This window comes from Ochotona curzoniae, unplaced genomic scaffold (assembly GCF_017591425.1).
Source record: "Ochotona curzoniae isolate NIBS_2020 unplaced genomic scaffold, NIBS_Ocur_1.0 contig_883, whole genome shotgun sequence".
Classification (NCBI taxonomy): Eukaryota; Metazoa; Chordata; class Mammalia; order Lagomorpha; family Ochotonidae; genus Ochotona; species Ochotona curzoniae.
Genome location: NW_024466599.1, coordinates 28,030,438 through 28,043,443, shown reverse-complemented (window position 1 = coordinate 28,043,443; position 13,006 = coordinate 28,030,438). Strand labels below are relative to the sequence as shown.

The window sequence follows — 13,006 nt, the reverse complement described above, 5'->3', positions numbered from 1 at the left end:
ACATCTATTACTACATCCTTTCCAAATTTGCTTGTGCCTATGACTTACAATATAAATGTATGTATGTATGTTTCATACACATAATTTTAAAATGAATGATATATGAGTGTCAAATGTGTAGATACTCCAAAAAATGTGGGTCACCCATTAGCCTCAAGAAGTAAGGAGACAAAGGAAGTCTCACATGCACTGGCAGCACCCCCAAGACCAACTAATCCCCTGGCCAACAGCCTCTTCGGGCCCACGAGAAGGCCTGAGAGCCCTGAGCAAAGACGTGCTGGCCTGCACGCTCCCCTAGGTCTATCTGCCCTGGGGAGATGATTATCCCAAACACAAATGATATTTTGGTCTACAAATGAACTGAAGAAAAACATTAATCTATTTTGGTGTCAGGTAAAACTTGATGGGTCCTGTACAGACTGTTAATTTAATGGAGGATAAGCAACAGGGGAAGCAGATAAATCATTAGCAGAGTGAAGAGCCGATCCGATGAATTTCCACCATGTCTTGTATTTGCCTTTTCTTCCAGAGAGCAAAATGACAAAGTGTTTATGCCCCCCTGTCTTTGACATCTCTGTTTATCTCATTAGAGGGAAAGGGCTTCTGAAACCGCAAGGACCTGTTTCATTTCAAGATTCAAAGATCCAATCCCTAATGATTTATACGAGTTAACATTCTGCATATAGAATTACAGTCTTGATGTTTCTAAAGTCCTTTCATTTTTAACTTCACAAAAACAAGGCACTACAATAATTTCCTTTTTGTTTACTGCATTTCATACATAATATCAGAATTCAATGCATGAGCACAAAGTACATGTATCTCAAAAATAATAATAATTATTTTCATGAAGATGTTTAATTAGAATGGAGGCTAATACAAGAGCCGGAATTTCCTATATAGTGTCAATGAATCAGATTCCCTTTGGTGTTTCTGGAATTCTCTATCAGCTCTTCACGGTCTAATCAAAGGTCATTGATGAAAGAGTCCTCAATCACTGGGAGAAGCACTACATGTTCATCTGAGCTTCTTTCCATGTGTCCTGCTTCCTTATGGCCTCTGAAACATGCACTGGGAACAACACGGTCTGGAGCCCCCAAAGGGTACAGCACACCATGACTTCACACTGTGATTTTTGTCATTTCCTCACCACTGCTATTAGCCTTCCTGAAGTATTCTACTGCCCTAGTGAGCTAATCTTCCAGTGGCCTATGAAGGGTAGTTACTGTATAATCCACCAGGAAAAACAAACTCCAGCACTTGAAATAACTGTGAAGACAGGGATTATATGCACTGTCTTCTACACCCAGACACCTTCCACTCCAGTATCTATTCACAGTGAATAAAGGGATGAATGTAGGAATCAGTTTATCTTTAAATCACTTCCTGTCATTTCCTGGGGTCTTTATATATAAACTATGCTTCACTCCCTCACCTTAAAAGGTTCCTGTGATTTTTAAATAGAAAGACTTCCTCCAACACCCAACCTCCACCCTAATGGCACAAAAAAATGCCAAAGCTATTACAAGGCTCCTTGGACTTCTCCAGCCTTTCTGTAGAATTGGGGTTGGCTGTATTTGCATATGTCTCAGAACCAGCCCTTATTTTGACCAGAAAAGCTCCTATAGCATCAAAAAGTGGCCACTGTCACAGGAAAGATATATATGGAAGAATAATTCAGATTGAACTAGCCTACTAAAATGTACACACACACACAAAAACCACATATAACTTCCAAATCTTCCTACTGGTACCTTGCACACAATGGGCTTTCAATGGATATTTACTGAATTTGATATTAAATTACTTAGACAGTGTGAACCCAACATCTTTCAAACATTTGGTTCTCATGCTGTCTATCCCCCACACAAAACATGAAAATGTGGATTGGTTAATAGAAAGCTACTAGGAGACCTTGCTGGAAAAAGAACTGTTTTCAAGTTGCACTGGTAAATTAGTCTGGTAAAGCAATATAGGCTTCTCATTTCTTCCTAGTTTTATCAATAACTTTGCCTCATTCTTCTGGAAGATCCTGGCTGGAGATCTAACCTAAGCCCTTCCAAAGCTGGTGCTGGAGACAAGTGAGCAAAAATCACTATCTGAAGAAGAAAAGGAGAATGACATCTCCAAACTACTAAGCGAGATCAATGCTACGTTGGCTCGTATGATTTATTTTAAGCAGATTCATATTTTAAAGTTCGCAATATAAAAACTACACTGTGTGTTCTCACTGCCCACACTGTGTGTTCTCATGTCCTCTACACATCTCAGAAATACTTGCCCACTAATAGGAAATCCAAACCATTTCACCTGTGAAAATGCTATATATATTCTCAACTCTACAATTTCCTCTCTGCAATATTCACTCACCTCCTTGCTTTATCTTCTAGGACTACATGGAAAACAACCTACTTCTTTTTTCCTTCCAAAAGCTTGCTAAGCATACAAGGCAGTCCCTACACCCTATTCTTCCACAACTTTTCATTCCCATTTGACTCAAGCTTTTTGGCTTCCTATAATTAAATTTTCTAAATGATGCTAACACATCAAAGGAGAAAGAACAGAACTTGGGATACAAGTAACTCAAAGTTTTAAATCAGTTGTAATGTCAACTTTTAGTTTCACACAGCTCATTTCAGAAATTCATACTACAGCCAATAAATTCAGGTGCCAAAAGAGAGGTGATAATGTTTACCTAACACAGTGCCAAAATCAACTGTTAGAGATTTAAAAAAAAATGTTGGTGACATTTTCCTTTCTCAAATTATGTGTAGAATCAGAATTTTAAAATTGTTCATGTCATCTGTTCATTTCATAGATGTTGAAACTGAGAGCCAAAAGAATTATGTAACCAGTGCAGGGAAGGTTAGAAGTAGTGTTGAATGTATTGAAGGTCACTTTTGACCACTTCCCAAACAACAAACCATGAGCTTGCTGTGGCACCAGTATCATCCTTCCCCAAACTCATTTTTAATAGTGTCTGTTTGTGAACTTTCCAGGAAGCTACACTTGTCAATTTTAGAACTAGAAAATCTTCTGAATAACCTCAGCCTTCCTAATACTACAGGGGAAAAAAGTAGGACCAAGGAAGTCACGACACCTGTTGCAGAATCCCTATGCTATCCAAGCACAGAGCCAGCAAAGGGGCCCATACCTTCTGATTACAACAGAACTCTACACAAAAGATCAGCTGAGCATCAGCAACTGTATAAATCCGATGTCATTTTCATCTAAAAGATGCACATATCACCAGAGCAAGCTAGCTCTTTTGACTGATATGTGAATTTTGTGCTCTATAGAAAGACTGCACAAGGGAGTTTGGGTATTGGGTGAAATGCTGGATTCAACAACTTCTTGACTTCTGCCACCTCCAAAATTATTTGATTCCTGGACTACCCAGGAGCAGGACTATGCTAGCCAGGACACGTCCACAGCACCCTGTGGGGTACCTTCCCCTGCAGCAGGATGTACTCTGCCCTGCTACCCCAGACATCACTCTACACCCAATTCAAATGCAACTACTCTGAGGGTAGAAAAGGCACAAAAAAAAACACAGTTTTGTCATGTCCTGAGATGGACCACACCATTTGGCTTTCAGAATTGCCTTGCCTAAGTGACATTCTGTAACAAGCACCCAGATCCCATTTTTACATTTTGTTCATATGCAATGCTACTATCAGAATTAATTATGCAACATCTTCAGGAAGCAGAATCAGATTTTTGGATGCAAGTTAGGGCAGGAGAGAAGGTGTACTTCCCAAAGGAAGTGGAGTGTACCAATTCCCAAAAAGTGCTGGAGTGCTTCCTGCACCAACAGATTTCAGATGGCAACCTCCAGCTGAGCTAGCCACAGGGAGGAAGCTGACATGTTTGAGAAATGAAGAAGATGCCAACTAACAAGATTCTGAAGGCCAACAAATTATTAACCCCTTTCTTTCTACATAACTCCATTCCAAGCTGTAATTCAACACAAATCTGTTCATTTGCTTTCCTAAAGGATTAGTAAGTATGAAAACACACTAATTTTGGACTTTACCTTTTTTGGGTAAAAGGGAAAAATAAAGGTCGTTGGTTGTTGTTGTTGTTGCTGTTGTGTGTGTGTGTGTGTGTGTGTGTGTGTGTGTGTGTGTGTGTGTTTTCTCATTTCAGGGAGGAGAAAATTCTATTAAGGGTCTAGTTCTGAAAGTTCAAGAAAGCCACACTGACATAACAGGATTGTCACACTGAATACCATTACATGCATTGGGTTACACAAAAAGCCAAACTCTCTAATGACAAGTAGAAACGCCAGGTATCACACAGATTTCAGACAAGCAGACTGACGCTCTAAAACTCAGTGCCAAATAACTAAAGAAAAATAAAACTACAGAGTCACAGATGTGTAGGTTTCTACTGTAACAGGCTGGGGGCATTTTTCCCTGGTGAGTCTCCCCACTGGGGTGCCCAGGCAAGGAGGAGTGGGACAGGGTTCCCAGTCATCAAGAAGATTAGGAAAAGTACATGTCCTGTCTGCCTGCAGCTGCCTCCACCAAGGAAAGGATTCTTGGCGTCTGAAGTCTAACCCACACCAACTCTGGGCCTCCTTAGCTCCTTAATCAATTGAGCTGAGATGACCACATTGGCTCCACCTGGTACCTAGGATGTTAGCACAGTGCAAGCGAAAGCCCTGGTCTCCCCTTCTAAGATTTTCTTTACTTCCGAGGGGTGCTCCTTTCTAAAAGGAAAGCACAACTTGAGAGAAGGCGCCCGACTGGAAAGGTTGAGCCTGTTTGGCGGGTACCTTCCGAGGTGGGCAGGTGCAAAAAGCCTAGAAGGAGAGAAGAGCAGCAGAGGGAAGCAACGGCAGCAAAGAGCAGGCAGAAGCAAAAAAAGGGCACGGTCTTGGCAAGAAAGCAGGGGAGAGAGAATTAAGGGATGGGAAAGGGGACAGGGAGAGAGCTGAAGAAGGGTGAGAAGGATGCGGTGGGCAGCAGAGCGCGGGGCCGCGGAGGGGAGGTGGCCACTGGCACCGGCGCACCCCTGGGGAACCGCAAGCTGCGCTCGCAGGGTGGGCGCCAAGGCGCAGCGCGCAAGGGCGCACCGGTCGCTCACCTTTCAGGATGAGGGTGTCGATGTCCCGGTCGATGCCCAGGAAGTAACACTTCCTCCAGAGGCCCGAGTAGGTGGCAAAGAGTGGCCGGCCGCACTCAGCGTCCAGACCGCCGAGTCCCAGCAGCGAGCGCCAGGACTCGGGGTCGTTGCGCCCTGGTCCGCCCGGGAGCAGCCGGCGCCCCAGGGGCGGCGAGTCCCGCAGCGGTAGGTGAGATAGCGGCATCAGGCGGTTCTTCTGGTCAGGAGGGTCGGCGCCCGCGCGGCTGCGCTCGCAGCTCTCCTTGTGGCGCCGAGGGTCGGTCTCGTACCAGTGATCGGTGAAGATGGCCGTGACGAGCAACCCCAGGGAGCAGAGGCTGAGGCCGAGGCTGAGCGCCGTGACGAGCGCCCGTGGCTCCATGGCTTCCCGCCCCGCCGCGGCCGCGGTGGGCTCGCGCGCCGCCGCCAGACACAATGCTCTTAGCCGCGGCGCTCCGCCGCGCTCCCTCCCTCTCTGCCTCCCGCACCTGCCCCCCGCTCCCTCGCGCGGCCTCCACGCCCCCGGCGCGGGACTGGCTCAATGCCTCGCCCCCGGCTTGACTCCACTCCCAGCCTTCTCCCTGCTCCCCAGGCCCCGCACCACTCTCACTTTCTCGCTTTCCTCCTCCTCCGTCTGCTCCTCGCCAGCCCCCTCCTCCCTCTCGGCTCCCCCAAGTCGCGTGGCTCCCCTCGAGGCTCTGCCCACCTCGGGCTCTAGAGGTCCGTCCTTCTCTGCACGGAGCCCCCTTCCCTTGACAATCCCCTCCTCGCAGCCTCACTCAGCGCTCTCTCCCTTCGTCCCGGTCCCTACTTTCCCCTTACTTTTCTCAACTCTTCCTCTTGGTCTTTCCCCCTCTCGCTCTGGGCCGCGCTTCCCGGCTCCAGGTGCCTTTATACCCCCGCCATGGACTCCAGGTATCTCTCCTCCCACCCCTGAGCACAGCACCGCACGCGTCCTCTCCCACGCCGACGACCTTAAAAAACATCCACTGGCTCACACTGGGTTTCTCATTGCCCACGATGGTTTCCATCAGCGTCCCATGCAGCCCGCAGTAGCAAATCCATCCAGGTTGGACTGCGAGGTGATAAGAACCGCTGGGAAATCTCGCCAGAAAAGCTGCTAGGACCCCTGCACCGCTGGCTCTCGCCTCTCTCCCTCGCCCAGAGAACCTCCTGGCATTCTCTTCTCCCCAAACCCCTTTTTCTCAAAGAAGACTCCTAGTGCTACTGGAGCTAAAGAGCACTGGTTGCAGATGTTTCTCGGGCTTCATTCCAGTCTGCTCTGAGCCGGACTTCTTTTCTGTTGACCACCTCCATCTCCTGATGGAGAATCAGCCTCCTGGAATTTCTGTAAGCATGTCGGATCAATAAGCCCTTGCAATAGCACCTGCTCTGTGAGCTGGCCATTGCCTTTGACTAAAGCAAGCGCCAGTAATAAATCAGAGCAATTATTTTCCTCCTGGGCAAGTTTCTCTCTGGGCTGGGAGGGTCAAAGCAGGCTGCACACCCAAGCCAAGGACTAAGCTCAGTGCAGTGTGTCTGTGGTGTTTGCGGATGCTAATTCCAAAAACTACAGGAGATCAGAAAATATTGGGACCCAGAGTACTCAAGAGTTAATTGCATATGCTGTTTTAGTCTCTACCAGGGCTAATACCCTTGTGCCACCTCATGCCATGGGGCCATGTCAGAGGCAGAGACGTTACTGCGGGGAGCCCAGGGAAGCCAGCTCCTGGGCTCTTACGCTATGAAATATTAATGATCAAGAGATTAGGAGTTATTCATTAGATGCTAAATGTCATTACCCCATGATTTAATGGGACTTATTAATTAGTGCCCCACATCAATTGGCATTAATGTGATTTATATAGTTTCCTCTGGAATGACATCTGTAAAGCTGCTATAAGACTCTTGCTGGGATTTATTTTTGCTGCTGTTTGTACTCTCAGCATCTTCAGAGGCTGTTTTTCGGCTGAAGATGGTGTGTTTCCTCCGAGCTGTTCCATTCACAGATAGATCACTTAAGCAAATCTTTCCATCATAGCAGACCCCCTGTGACCATTTCTGCTGACCTGACAATGTGAATTATTGCTTGGATTTTCTCACAGCTTCAGCAAGATCTATGGTGAGCTCTAGTCTAATTAAGGAAGACAAAGAATTATAATGCCAGTGTTCTTCTCACCTATAAGCATTTCCTTAACAAGAAACATGAAGCTCATCAAAGAAGTCTTATCTGGATTTGCACACAAATGATGAGACTTCAAAGCCTTCCTGTATTTGGACACCATAATATGTGTAAAATCCTAGATCTTATGTTCAGAATATCTTTAACTGCGAGTCCACAGTTGACATCTGAAATTCATCCAGTTGTCATGTGTCCTTTTATAAGAAATAACTCTTAAGAGAAAAAAATTATCAGAAACCTACAAAGGCTGTATCCCCCTCTTTTCACATAGTGTACCCCAAGAAATGTGTTCAATCACATTTCAGAGTCACCTCATCATCAATCAATGTCACACAAAGCTCTGTCCTCAGCTGGGGCTGGATAAACACTTGTCAGGCACTGCTGTTTAGTTTGAAAAAAAACCATATGGTTCTGCCTCATTTTCCTGGCCAGAACTCCTTGATCATGCCCTTCTTAGAAAACAGTATTATCCCCGAAATTCCTGTACCATCTCTGTTTAAGACCATTCTCAGTGTATAATCCAAAGGCTACCTACATGATGGATTGCCTTTGACAGTATTTCATAAAAAAAACGCCACACATTACAAATATGGGCCAGCAGTGTGTAATGAGAGCATTGCCTCTGCTGGTGCAGCATTCAGTGTGCTGGCAAGGATATGACATATGATGTACACACAGGCTTTGCTGCAGCCACTGTCCATGTGATTTGAAATATTCATTTATTTGAATGAGTTATAGAAAGAGAGGTAGAGACAGGGAGAGAGAGAGACAAAGGGAGTGCAAAAGAGAGGTAGAGGTTTTCTACCCATTGGTTTACCTCCACCTACAATATGGCTGCAATGATGAGGAATGGGTCAGGTGGAAGCCAGGAGCCAAGGACTTCATGTGGTCTCCCATGGGAGTGGCAGGGGCAGCAGCTTTTAGGCCACCTGCTGCTGCTTCTCCTAGACTCATCAATAGGAAGCTGGACCATGAACTAGAGCCCTTGCTGGATGCTGGTGTCATGGAAACATGTTGCTTTACCTGCTGCAACAGAATGCCAGCCCTCTAACCATGTTTGAAAATTTTATCTTTTTTGCTAGCTCCAGCACTGCAGCATCACAGTCTCCCTGCTCTATCAGTGAGGCATATAAAGATTAACAAATGATTCCCACCTTCAGGTGGCTCCCAACCATGTAACAAGAAACAGATCCATAGCACAAGAGGGAAGTACTAAAGCAGAAATGAGAACAATGTGCCAAGGGAATCTCCACAGTGGAAAGCCTAACTGTCTGAGGAAGCCAGGCTGGCCACACCAAGACAGTCACTTTTAAGTCAGTACTCAAAGGATGAGTTAAACTTTGCCAAGGGAATAATATAGAGGTAATGGCACTGTAATCAGATTATACCTCCTTAATTTTTACTTATATATCTACCTTGTACATTTGGAGACTCACTATTGGGACCACTACAAAATAAGATTTTTCCTACATTTTAAAATCATAATGTTGACATCTTCTAACAAGCTAGATACCTGCAGATGACTAGACATAAAACCTAAGCCAGAACACAGTATAAAAGGGCACCCGGCCTGGCATATGGTGAAGATGAGGGGCAACCCAAGCACCAGCCAGAACACCGGGACAAACTCAACTTAGACTATACTATGACCTCCACATTTTCAGAATTTGCTCTTCTCCCCTTCAACATTTGTCCTCTTCCTGTCGACAACCCCCACTGCTTCCCACAGAGAACAGCAGTGTCCTGAAATGACAGGGATAAGGGCCAGAGACTGTCCTCTTGGACTAGCTCACTGTTTCAGAGGACTCAACTTGTCCTGGTTACAATACAGTTGCCATTCCAGCTTCTCTTTCTCTTGCTGACAAGTCATTTAAGACTCAGTTTTGGTTTTTTTGAGTTATCTACTGCACAAAGTTGTAGAGATTTTTTTTCCCTTGAAATGTCTTTTATATCCCCTCTTCCTCCACATTTCTATCACTTGCTAATGCTGTGCTTCTGTCGCTTCATATATTTTTACAGCTTGATTCCAGGATCAACCCTTCCTGTAGTTATCCTGGATACTGTTACCAAATTCATCTTCCTCAAAAGTTTCTTTGATTGAGTCATCCTTCAGTTTCCAATTCTCCTTTCTAGCTACAAGGAATTTTCCAGCACATTACCCTCCACCCCCCGCAGCCCTTCTTTGTTGCTGTCATTATTTCCCTAGCATTCAGACATCACAACTGATGTCTTGGGCATGTTTAAATATTTAGAAAACAAAATGACTCTGCCTTCTACAAACACAATGTCTAGGTGCTTATCAAAATGTCTAGGTGCTTTGTGACATTAACTAGATTTCTCTTTATAATCAAGAAGTTCTTTAAATAAATATCTCCTTATGAAAAGGTCCATACACTCACACACAGGGATCTCCAGTGATCACAGAGCTATGGTGATGATTTATTGACATAACTATGTTAAGCTAGCCATGAATATTCTAAAAATCTTTAATCCTTTTTCCAGTGCCAGGACTAAAAACAAACTCTTCCTCATTAAAAACACTTGGATTCTACCATGAAAACGATGCAGTTTAGCCAGAACCACTTTCACAAAAAGTTTTTTTCCTTGCCAATATCAGATTTTGTTCAATGTTTAAAGAGATAGTCAATTAAACGGCCGATCTACATCTGTCCTCTTTGCAATATTTGAGGTGTCTTAAGGCCATCACTCCAAATTATTCTCCTAAAAACACTATTTGAATTCATTAAATCTAATGGCACCTCTCATGTGTTTATCATATTGTGACCCACTGGTTTATGCAAAGGCCTTTCCCCACTCAGAACTCTAGGTGAATGGAGGAAGAAGATGGAAATGGAAAGAGGCTGAGTGTAGAGAGGGTCGCCTTGGATGGGTATTGTTTCAGACACACACAAAAAGGAAAAGCCTAGTACAGGGAGATTAATTTCCATTGGGGAGATTATGAATAAGCCAAGTGGAAGAGATGCTGTTTCATCTGGCCGTGGAAGGAGAAGGACTATTTTGTATATGTATGTCAGCTCAATCCAGGACAAAGCCAAAAGTAAATTTTAGAAGCAACACCTACATCATGTGCTCTTCTATACCCCACACGTGTAGTAAGTCACCCTAGCAGTGCAATTTTCTCACTGGCTGGTTGACTAGAACTACGAAATTCCACAGCATTCCCAAAATAGATGGTTCCTGATCAGTTTCTCATTTCACTGACACAATACAGAATGTCACCATTCTTTTTCACATTCCTGGATTAAGCTGTTTCCTTTTCGGAGCTTTTTAAGCACATATGGTGGGGGGAAAATCACAGAAAACCATAAGCATTAAAGTCCTACTCAAAGTGATGTTTTAGCAGATGGTAGCTCATTAATTGCCATACCTTAGTCAGGGATACCAGACTTCGAGGTTAGAGTCTAGGTAAGCTCATTCAAGCTCTGTATGGTAACCAAGGCAGACTGTGTATGACTAAGGTGTGCAGTGTCTCCAGTTCACAGACACCTGTCAGGATGCCCAGACGTACAACAGAACCAGCATTTCCAGGTGTCTTCTTCCCCCTTGTTCTCATAACTTCTCTCATATGTGTCAACTCAAAGGCAATGGGATCTAGGAAATGCGCATGAGCACTGGGATCAAAACACCTGTAAACCCCAGACCCACTGCTTTCTAACTGTGCATCCTTAACCAGCTTGTGTGCACCTTTGCCCCCAACCTCCCAAATGCCAATACACTGAAAAGCAGGGAAATCAACGTCCACCTCTTCAGGTTAACGATTCATAACTATCATGATGAATACATTCTGCCCACATTACCCTCTTCTTCCTACTTTGTATGTGGAAATACAAGAACATTTCAGAAAATCCATAGATCTATTACATAAAATCTGTATAACATAAATCTCATGACACAAATATACAAATGGCTAAAGAATTTATTAATGATATGTTTTTTCTTTATTAGTAGATGAATGAAGTAAGAGAAGCACTGCACTTGTCTCACTTATTCAGTTAACATCACTGGGTACCCACAGGACAGAGGCAGAGCACTACTAGTAGAGGGAATGGTCCCAGATGCAAAGGTTCCATTGAATAAAGGAGGTGTGTAGCACTGAGGAGATGAAAAGAGACTGATGTGGCAGAGAGTAGCAAAATAAGAGGCAATGGCAGGAGATATAGTCAATCCCAGATCATGAATGCTTTTAAAGACTATGCTTGAACTTTAATCTGAAAAACATCTTTAGAGTATCAAGAAATGGAGAAATGATGGATGTTTTTAAGCATCACTCTGACAACTGTGTTTAAAAAAAAATGGATAGGGACTCAGGGTGGCAAGAATGAAGACCAGGAAATAGTTGGAAAGCTATTTCAATCACTCAGATGGAGGGGTTAGTAATTGGGCTAAGGAGCCAAGAGTGGAAATAGAAGTGGGCAGAGGCAGAAGTCACAAAATGCCTGTTTGTGCAGAGGAGAGAGAGGAGAAATCAAGAACCGTGTAACACTTCTGCTTTGAACAATGTGCCACATACTGAGCAGGGACAGCTAGGGAAGAAACATACTTGGAAGAAGTAAAAGAATTTGTTTTGCACAGGTTGAGTTTCAGATACCATTTAGAAATCTCAGTTGGAGATGTGAGCCTGACAGAAAGGGAAAGAAACTGGACTAGAGATTTAGAGTTTTGAAGGTGTCATGGTGCTGGTGATTGCTTCACACTGATATTTAAAACCATGGGGCTTGGAGAGCGCTTAGGGGAGAGTGTTCCTAGAAAAACTAAGAGGTCTGGTTGCAGCCTCAGAGACTCTGGAATATTTCCAACACTATTAGAGACAGGGGATACTTTTCAGGAAGAACAGAAAAGGAGAGAAATCAAGAAAATGTGTGTGTTCCCAAAAGCGGATACTGGGGAGAATCCAAAAACATGACAGATACAACATGCTCATCAACATAATGAATGCAAGGGCTGACATATAATAAGTGCTCAATACATACACATACAACAGTCATGATCATTGTTGTCATTTATTACCTCCACCAATAATATCTGATGACTGTTCTCATTTGTCCAACAATAATATTTGAAGATTGCTCACAACTGCAGACCATAATACTGTATGTGGCATGGAATATGGCTCTCCAAAGGATTGTGTTCTAACAAAAAGCATGGAGGCCTATTATAAGGCCCTGAAAATATCCATCATCCTGTGGTGTCGGTGAAATAATGAGTATTTCAAAGTATAAGGAGCCACTGTGTTCTTTCAATAGGCTATTTTGTTATGGGCACATAAAAGCACTTTAATGCTGTTTATGAATAGTAGAAATAATCTCCCAATACGTGATAAGTTATCTCCATTTCTCAGGGTCTTTGAAATGGTCTACATCAAAAAGCCTCCATAGAAAAATGATTGTCCACAGCAACTGCATTTTATGGGTATAAACCATGTTAAGGGAAGAGAGTATTCGTACCTTTCTCCTACCCAAATAACGGACAAGGAAAACCATGAGAGGACAAGGGGCCATTAATCCAGCTGTGAACAGCATCTGGAGGAGAGGAAGAGACAGCCTTCTCATGAGAAGGGTGGAGAGAAAAGGAGAAGAATCCAGGAAGGACTCAAGCCTCTGCAAAGATGCATCTCCTAAAGTCAGAGGCAAATCTCCACAAGCGGTGAAACTCCAACTTGGCTCACATGACCTAGGTCAACTTTGTAGATGTTCA

The 13,006-nt window shown here is 44.0% G+C and overlaps 1 protein-coding gene across 1 annotated transcript in view; it reads right to left on the bottom strand.

Annotated features, from left to right (window-relative positions):
• TMEM178A (transmembrane protein 178A) overlaps nucleotides 1-5,491 on the bottom strand; it is a 57,545-nt gene extending 52,054 nt beyond the window's left edge. Inside the window, exon 1 of the mRNA XM_040993988.1 lies at nucleotides 5,092-5,491. Coding sequence (XP_040849922.1) covers nucleotides 5,092-5,491 — 400 coding nt within the window. The remainder of the gene's footprint in view (nucleotides 1-5,091) is intronic.
• Nucleotides 5,492-13,006: the final 7,515 nt, after the last annotated feature.